We start from the raw sequence: 10,000 nt of genomic DNA, 5'->3' as shown, positions 1-10,000 counted from the left end.
CTTTTTTGCCATGTCTTGCTGCCATTAAATTCTAAGTTCATGATTATTTGAAAAAAAAAAAAGGAAGTTTGTCAGTGTGAACATGAAATATCTTGTCTTTGCAGTCTATTCAATTGAATATAAGTTGGAAAGGATTTGTTGTATTCTCTTTTTATTTAGCATTTACACAACGTGACAACTTCACTGCTTTTGTACTTTGTATTAAAATCACATTGAACACTTAACAATAGGATCTTAAAAACCATGGCTATGTAAGAAATGTTCATAAAGTGTAAGAAAATAGTGCAAAGTGTGAAAATGTCTACAAATTATTAAAATTAGAGATGTCCGATAATATCGGCCGATATATGCGTTAAAATATAATATCGGAAATTATCGGTATCGGTTTTTTTATGTTTTTTTTTTTTTTTTTTTTTTTAATTAAATCAACATAAAAAACACAAGATACACTTACAATTAGTGCACCAACCCAAAAAACCTCCCTCCCCCATTTACACTCATTCACACAAAAGGGTTGTTTCTTTCTGTTATTAATATTCTGGTTCCTACATTATATATCAATATATATCAATACAGTCTGCAAGGGATACAGTCCGTAAGCACACATGATTGTGCGTGCTGCTGCTCCACTAATAGTACTAACCTTTAACAGTTAATTTTACTCATTTTCATTCATTACTAATTTCTATGTAACTGTTTTTATATTGTTGTACTTTCTTTTTTATTCAAGAAAATGTTTTTAATTTATTTATCTTATTTTACTCATTTTTTTTAAAAAGTACCTTATCTTCACCATACCTGGTTGTCCAAATTAGGCATAATAATGTGTTAATTCCACGACTGCATGTATCGGTTGATATCGGTATCGGTAATTAAAGAGTTGGACAATATCGGAATATCGGATATAGGCAAAAAGCCATTATCGGACATCCCTAATTAAAATCACAATAAACATCTTCAAAATAAGAAATATGTAAGAAATGCTTCAGAAAGTGTAAGAAAATAGTGCAAAGTGTGAAAATGTCAACATCCACACCTGAGAAGAACTATTTTCTGCAGGTTTAGTGGCGGCTGTGCTCTAAAGGGTGAGCAAGGCTAAGGGGTCTTACTTGGTCTGACTACGGCCCCTTTGAAAAAAAAGACTTTTCCTGTTTTATCAACAGTTTTTTTTAGCTCTCATTTTTACTCTTTCCTCTCACTCCATGCGACGAATAAACTGCCGGACAACAAGATGGCGAAACCAAAGTTGATAGTTGATACTGACACCTGATTGGCTGTTAGCTTGTCCCTCCCACCGATCAGTGCTCACTTCCTGCGTTGCTGGGTTACCAGAGAGCGAGTGTCCATGCAACCCACTTCAGGTTACACAATATCAAAGGCATGTTGTATTGATATCGATTGCGTGTCTACTGATACTGATATGGTGTTATCCCCTAAAGTGGAGTTGTCAATCATTGCTGTCACAGTACAAAGCACCACACTTCTGTATTGCAAGTCCCTGAATACCTTTACCAACGCTTTGACCCCTGCTATCAGATCATCATTGGCGAGAGCTACCGGATCTACTTCCTCAACGAGGGTTCCAAGTCCTTTGTGGGTAATCCCTACGTCTCCGCCCTCTACAAGCAAGTGGGCGTGTTCGTGTTGGGCTGCGCCATCAGCCAGTCTTTCACCGACATCGCCAAGGTGTCTGTGGGCCGCCTCCGTCCTCACTTCCTGGACGTCTGCAAACCAGACTTGACCACCGTCAACTGCACCCTGGGCTACGTCACAGACTACGTGTGTCAGGGACCTGAGGCCAAAGTCCAAGAAGCCAGGTACTCTTACCTTGACTAGGAACCATCTTCATCATCTAAAAGTCCTCTTTCTCTCCTCAGGAAGTCTTTCTTCTCTGGACACGCCTCCTTCTCCATGTACACCATGCTCTATCTGGTGGTAGGTTCAACCTTCTAACTTGCACCATGCTCTATCTCAGGGGTCACCAACGCGGTGCCCGCGGGCACCAGGTAGCCCGTAAGGACCAGATGAGTAGCCCGCCGGCCTGTTCTAAAAATAGCTCAAATAGCAGCACTTACCTGTGAGCTGCCTCTATTTTTTAAATTGTATTTATTTACTAGCAAGCTGGTCTCGCTTTGCCCGACATTTTTAATTCTAAGAGAGACAAAACTCAAATAGAATTTGAAAATCCAAGAAAATATTTTAAAGACTTGGTCTTCACTTGTTTAAATTCATACATTTTTTTTACTTTGCTTCTTATAACTTTCAGAAAGACAATTTTAGAGACAAAATACAACCTTAAAAATGATTTTAGGATTTTTAAACACAGATACCTTTTTACCTTTTAAATTCCTTCCTCTTCTTTCCTGACAATTTAAATCAATGTTCAAGTATTTTATTTTTTTTTTGTAAAGAATAAGAAATAGATTTTAATTTAATTCTTCATTTTAGCTTCTGTTTTTTCGACGAAGAATATTTGTGAAATATTTCTTCAAACTTATTATGATTAAAATTCCAAAAAAATATTCTGTCAAATCTAGAAAATATGTAGAATCAAATTTAAATCTTATTTCAAAGTCTTTTGAACTTCTTTTAAAATTTTTGTTCTGGAAATTCTAGAAGAAATAATGATTAGTCTTTGTTAGAAATATAGCTTGGTCCAATTTGTTATATATTCTAACAAAGTGTAGATTGGATTTTAACCTATTTAAAACATCTCATCAAAATTCTAAAATTAATCTTAATCAGGAAAAATTACTAATGATGTTCCATAAATTCTTTTTTTAAGTTTTTCTCTTCTTTTTTTCGGTTGAATTTTGAATTTTAAAGAGTCGAAATTGAAAATAAAGTATTTTTCGGTTGAATTTTGAATTTTAAAGAGTCGAAATTGAAAATAAACTATTTTTCGGTTGAATTTTGAATTTTAAAGAGTCGAAATTGAAAATAAACTATTTTTCGGTTGAATTTTGAATTTTAAAGAGTCGAAATTGAAAATAAACTATTTTTCGGTTGAATTTTGAATTTTAAAGAGTCGAAATTGAAAATAAACTATTTTTCGGTTGAATTTTGAATTTTAAAGAGTCGAAATTGAAAATAAACTATTTTTCGGTTGAATTTTGAATTTTAAAGAGTCGAAATTGAAAATAAACTATTTTTCGGTTGAATTTTGAATTTTAAAGAGTCGAAATTGAAAATAAACTATTTTTCGGTTGAATTTTGAATTTTAAAGAGTCGAAATCGAAAATAAACTATTTTTCGGTTGAATTTTGAATTTTAAAGAGTCGAAATCGAAAATAAACTATTTTTCGGTTGAATTTTGAATTTTAAAGAGTCGAAATTGAAAATAAACTATTTTTCGGTTGAATTTTGAATTTTAAAGAGTCGAAATTGAAAATAAACTATTTTTCGGTTGAATTTTGAATTTTAAAGAGTCAAAATTGAAAATAAACTATTTTTCGGTTGAATTTTGAATTTTAAAGAGTCGAAATTGAAAATAAACTATGTTTCAAAATTTAATTGTCATTTTTTTCGTGTTTTCTACTCTTTTAAACCGTTCAATTAAGTGTAAATATCATTAATTATTAATAATAACGTCAAAGGTAAAATGAGAAAATTGGCTATTTCTGGCAATTTATTTAAGTGTGTATCAAACTGGTAGCCCTTTGCATTAATCACTACCCAAGAAGTAGCTCTTGGTTTCAAAAAGGTTGGTGACCCCTGCTCTATCTGGTGGTAGGTTCCTTCTCCATGTACACCATGCTCTATCTGGTGGTAGGTTCCTTCTCCATGTACACCATGCTCTATCTGGTGGTAGGTTCCTCCTTCTAACTTACACCATGCTCTATCTGGTGGTAGGTTCTACCTTCTAACTTGCACCATGCTCGATCTCAGGGGTCACCAACGCGGTGCCCGCGGGCACCAGGTAGCCCGTAAGGACCAGATGAGTAGCCCGCTGGCCTGTTCTAAAAATAGCTCAAATAGCAGCACTTACCAGTGAGCTGCCTCTATTTTTTAAATTGTATTTATTTACTAGCAAGCTGGTCTCGCTTTGCCCGACATTTTTAATTCTAAGAGAGACAAAACTCAAATAGGATTTGAAAATCCAAGAAAATATTTTAAAGACTTGGTCTTCACTTGTTTAAATTCATAATTGTTTTTACTTTGCTCGTTACAACTTTCAGAAAGACAATTTTAGAGACAAAATACAACCTTAAAAATTATTTTAGAATTTTTAAACACAGATACCTTTTTACCTTTTAAATTCCTTCCTCTTCTTTCCTGACAATTTAAATCAATGTTCAAGTATTTTATTTTATTTTTGTAAAGAATAAGAAATACATTTTAATTTAATTCTTCATTTTAGCTTCTGTTTTTTCGACGAAGAATATTTGTGAAATATTTCTTCAAACTTATTATGATTAAAATTCAAAAAAATTCTTCTGGCAAATCTAGAAAATATGCAGAATCAAATTTAAATCTTATTTCAAAGTCTTTTGAATTTCTTTTAAAATTTTTGTTCTGGAAATTCTAGAAGAAATAATGATTTGTCTTTGTTAGAAATATAGCTTGGTCCAATTTGTTATATATTCTAACAAAGTGCAGATTGGATTTTAACCTATTTAAAACATGTCATCAAAATTCTAAAATTAATCTTAATCAGGAAAAATTACTAATGATGTTCCATAAATTCTTTTTTTAAGTTTTTCTCTTTTTTTCGGTTGAATTTTGAATTTTAAAGAGTCGAAATTGAAAATAAACAATTTTTCGGTTGAATTTTGAATTTTAAAGAGTCGAAATTGAAAATAAACTATTTTTCGGTTGAATTTTGAATTTTAAAGAGTCGAAATTGAAAATAAACTATTTTTCGGTTGAATTTTGAATTTTAAAGAGTCGAAATTGAAAATAAACTATTTTTCGGTTGAGTTTTGAATTTTAAAGAGTCGAAATTGAAAATAAACTATTTTTCGGTTGAATTTTGAATTTTAAAGAGTCGAAATTGAAAATAAACTATTTTTCGGTTGAATTTTGAATTTTAAAGAGTCGAAGTTGAAAATAAACTATTTTTCGGTTGAATTTTGAATTTTAAAGAGTCGAAATTGAAAATAAACTATTTTTCGGTTGAGTTTTGAATTTTAAAGAGTCGAAATTGAAAATAAACTATGTTTCAAAATTTAATTGTCATTTTTTTGGTGTTTTCTCCTCTTTTAAACCGTTCAATTAAGTGTAAATATCATTAATTATTAATAATAAGTTCCTGACAATTTAAATCAATGTTCAAGTTTGTTGTTTTTTTTTTGTAAAGAATAATAAATACATTTTAATTTAATTCTTCATTTTAGCTTCTGTTTTTTCGACGAAGAATATTTGTGAAATATTTCTTCAAACTTATTATGATTAAAATTCAAAAAAAATATTCTGTCAAATTTAGAAAATATGTAGAATCAAATTTAAATCTTATTTCAAAGTCTTTTGAATTTCTTTTAAAATTTTTGTTCTGGAAATTCTAGAAGAAATAATGATTTGTCTTTGTTAGAAATATAGCTTGGTCCAATTTGTTATATATTCTAACAAAGTGTAGATTGGATTTTAACCTATTTAAAACATGTCATCAAAATTCTAAAATTAATCTTAATCAGGAAAAATTACTAATGATGTTCCATAAATTCTTTTTTTAAGTTTTTCTCTTCTTTTTTTTGGTTGAATTTTGAATTTTAAAGAGTCGAAATTGAAAATAAACTATTTTTCGGTTGAATTTTTAATTTTAAAGAGTCGAAATTGAAAATAAACTATTTTTCGGTTGAATTTTGAATTTTAAAGAGTCGAAATTGAAAATAAACTATTTTTCGGTTGAATTTTGAATTTTAAAGAGTCGAAATTGAAAATAAACTATTTTTCGGTTGAATTTTGAATTTTAAAGAGTCGAAATTGAAAATAAACTGTTTTTCGGTTGAATTTTGAATTTTAAAGAGTCGAAATTGAAAATAAACTATTTTTCGGTTGAATTTTGAATTTTAAAGACTCGAAATCGAAAATAAACTATTTTTCGGTTGAATTTTGAATTTTAAAGAGTCGAAATTGAAAATAAACTATTTTTCAGTTGAATTTTGAATTTTAAAGAGTCGAAATTGAAAATAAACAATTTTTCGGTTGAATTTTGAATTTTAAAGAGTCGAAATTGAAAATAAACTATTTTTCGGTTGAATTTTGAATTTTAAAGAGTCGAAATTGAAAATAAACTATGTTTCAAAATTTAATTGTCATTTTTTTCGTGTTTTCTCCTCTTTTAAACCGTTCAATTAAGTGTAAATATCATTAATTATTAATAATAACAGAGTTAAAGGTAAATTGAGCAAATTGGCTATTTCTGGCAATTTATTTAAGTGTGTATCAAACTGGTAGCCCTTCGCATTAATCACTACCCAAGAAGTAGCTCTTGGTTTCAAAAAGGTTGGTGACCCCTGCTCTATCTGGTGGTAGGTTCAACCTTCTAACTGTTTTACAGACTACATTTTGGAAAGAAAGATGTTTACACCACATTATCAGCCTCATATATATATATATATATATATATATATATATATATATATATATATATATATATATATATATTTCCACACGGTGTCTGTAACACGGCAGTAAAACGGCTGATCAAACAAAGCAGAAGTCATGGTCATGGACCCACTAGCTGCGCATGCTAGCTCTCCAATCAGCTAAACAGACTCAATAACAAAGTGAAACAATACAAAAATAATGCCATTGTAAGTTTAATAATAGTAACACAGACACGTGTTAGCATATTAGCTCATGCTAACGACACCTGCTTGAGAACATTACGATAGCACGCACAAACATGCATGACAACACTCCTACACACATCACACACGGGACTCTTTAGTAAGTAAGAATTGTTTTAGTTATATTGTAAAACTTACAAACGTTGCTTGGAGTGATGCGTGAGGGATCCGTACGAGTAGAAACGCTATGGACAAACACTTCTGTTTCAAGGAAGGAAAGAGGAAGTACAATAGTAAACCTGCAGCACCAATGACACACCATTGAAGTGTTTCTGTCGGGGTTCTATGAAAACGGTCTGTTGACTACGAAACATTATCGTCGTTAGCGAAGAAAAATCCATAAATGAACCGCGTTGTTTGATAAACCGCAGGATTTAAAGCGTGGGAAATAAGTAGTGGCTTGTAGTCCTGAATGAGGGTCCTCATATTGCGTAGCACATGACCTGCACAGCATGGTCTTTGTAAGCATAGACATGTTGTACCCTAGCATGGTCTTTGTAAGCGTGGACATGTTGTACCCTAGCATGGTCTTTGTAAGCGTGGACATGTTGTACCCTAGCATGGTCTTTGTAAGCGTGGACATGTTGTACCCTAGCATGGTCTTTGTAAGCATAGACATGTTGTACCCCAGCATGGTCTTTGTAAGCATAGACATGTTGTACCCCAGCAGGTCTTGCACACCAAATAAAGGGTCTCCTCTCTTCACAACAGTTGTACCTGCAGTCACGTTTCACCTGGCATGGAGCCCGGCTGCTCCGCCCTCTGACCCAGTTCACTCTCATCATGATGTCCTTCTACACCGGACTGTCCCGTGTCTCCGACCACAAGCATCACCCCACGGACGTCCTGGCCGGGTTTGTCCAGGGCGCCCTGGTGGCCTACTGCATGGTGAGTGTTTCCATCCCAGAGGAGGCTTTACTCAAACTTGACCTACGCACAAAAACTGTAGCTACCGCAGTTTTGAAGCCATTCAACTGACAGGACTAAGTGATTTAGTCCAAAGTTGACCTTTCATTGCGGTTTTACTACTTGGAGTTCTCAGGACACTCAAAGTTCAGGTTATCTAAGAAGACGTCATCAGTTCATGCTGACCTTGTCTGACTTGTGTCCCCCAGGTGTTCTTCGTGTCAGACCTGTTCAAGGCCAAAGGGAGACGTGGCGCCTTACCTTCTCAGACTCCTGTGAGGAAAGAGCTCCTTCCTACAGTGGACATGAGAGAGAGGAGCAACCATCTCATCCTGGCATGAGACCACCACTACGACGCACTGGAACTGAAGGAGCCGTGTGGATGAAGCAGACCAGTAAGGAACCTTGGAACCTCTTCAAGAATGACAACAAACCCGAGCGCCATGTCCTTTGTCATCTGGGACAAGTCCACCTCCGTCCCAGTCTGAAGGCCATCATCTTGGAGGAGGTCTGCCTGTCAAGGATGTTCCTTCAACTCCAGGGAGAAATGGCGGCTCCAATGAAACAAATTCCTAGATTGTTAGGAAGGATGTGTGTAACTTTATGTAGTTTCTTAGTAGTCCATTTTGTACAGGAGGGTTTGACCTCGTTTAGCTCAAGACCACTTGAAGGACCCCAAGTGAAGCTAGACAAGTCTTTCTAGAAAGGACTGCAAAGTCAAGGGAGGGCCTTTGATAGCTGAGGACCTCTTTTTGCTGGCCACTCAACCACTTCATGACATATGTTACATAGTGTTTGTTACATAGCAGACCATGTTTGTTACATAGCAGACCATGTTTGTTACACAGCAGACCGTGTTTGTTACATAGCAGACCATGTTTGTTACATAGCAGACCATGTTTGTTACATAGCAGACCGTGTTTGTTACATAGCAGACCATGTTTGTTACATAGCAGACCGTGTTTGTTACATAGCAGACCATGTTTGTTACATAGCAGACCATGTTTGTTACACAGCAGACCGTGTTTGTTACATAGCAGACCATGTTTGTTACATAGCAGACCATGTTTGTTACATAGCAGACCATGTTTGTTACACAGCAGACCGTGTTTGTTACATAGCAGACCATGTTTGTTACATAGCAGACCATGTTTGTTACATAGCAGACCGTGTTTGTTACATAGCAGACCATGTTTGTTACATAGCAGACCGTGTTTGTTACATAGCAGACCATGTTTGTTACATAGCAGACCATGTTTGTTACATAGCAGACCATGTTTGTTACATAGCAGACCGTGTTTGTTACATAGCAGACCGTGTTTGTTACATAGCAGACCATGTTTGTTACATAGCAGACCATGTTTGTTACATAGCAGACCATGTTTGTTACATAGCAGACCCTGTTTGTTACATAGCAGACCATGTTTGTTACATAGCAGACCATGTTTGTTACATAGCAGACCATGTTTGTTACATAGCAGACCATGTTTGTTACATAGCAGACCATGTTTGTTACATAGCAGACCGTGTTTGTTACATAGCAAACCCTGTTTGTTACATAGCAGACCGTGTTTGTTACATAGCAGACCATGTTTGTTACATAGCAGACCATGTTTGTTACATAGCAGACCCTGTTTGTTACATAGCAGACCATGTTTGTTACATAGCAGACCATGTTTGTTACATAGCAGACCCTGTTTGTTACATAGCAGACCATGTTTGTTACATAGCAGACCATGTTTGTTACATAGCAGACCCTGTTTGTTACATATCAGACCATGTTTGTTACATAGCAGACCATGTTTGTTACATAGCAGACCCTGTTTGTTACATAGCAGACCATGTTTGTTACATAGCAGACCATGTTTGTTACATAGCAGACCATGTTTGTTACATAGCAGACCCTGTTTGTTACATAGCAGACCATGTTTGTTACATAGCAGACCATGTTTGTTACATAGCAGACCATGTTTGTTACATAGCAGACCATGTTTGTTACACAGCAGACCGTGTTTGTTACACAGCAGACCGTGTTTGTTACATAGCAGACCATGTTTGTTACATAGCAGACCGTGTTTGTTACATAGCAGACCATGTTTGTTACATAGCAGACCGTGTTTGTTACATAGCAGACCGTGTTTGTTACATAGCAGACCGTGTTTGTTACATAGCAGACCGTGTTTGTTACACAGCAGACCATGTTTGTTACATAGCAGACCCTGTTTGTGTCTCCATGTCTTGTCTAGATCTTAGGAAAACTAGCCACATGTGCTACTTGCGTACTCAATTGTTCCCAATCCAAG

The 10,000-nt window shown here is 34.6% G+C and overlaps 1 protein-coding gene across 1 annotated transcript in view; it reads left to right on the top strand.

Annotated features, from left to right (window-relative positions):
* LOC133649595 (phospholipid phosphatase 3-like) overlaps positions 1–8,587 on the top strand; it is a 24,796-nt gene extending 16,209 nt beyond the window's left edge. The window contains exons 3-6 of the mRNA XM_062046195.1: positions 1,537–1,817; positions 1,878–1,935; positions 7,503–7,679; positions 7,907–8,587. Of these exons, the coding sequence (XP_061902179.1) occupies positions 1,537–1,817; positions 1,878–1,935; positions 7,503–7,679; positions 7,907–8,038 (648 nt within the window). The 3' untranslated portion in view covers positions 8,039–8,587. The remainder of the gene's footprint in view (positions 1–1,536; positions 1,818–1,877; positions 1,936–7,502; positions 7,680–7,906) is intronic.
* Positions 8,588–10,000: the final 1,413 nt, after the last annotated feature.

Source organism: Entelurus aequoreus, linkage group LG05 (genome assembly GCF_033978785.1).
Source record: "Entelurus aequoreus isolate RoL-2023_Sb linkage group LG05, RoL_Eaeq_v1.1, whole genome shotgun sequence".
Taxonomy (NCBI): Eukaryota; Metazoa; Chordata; class Actinopteri; order Syngnathiformes; family Syngnathidae; genus Entelurus; species Entelurus aequoreus.
The sequence above is the reverse complement of the archived record's forward strand: the minus strand, read 5'-3'. Positions and strand labels throughout refer to the sequence as shown.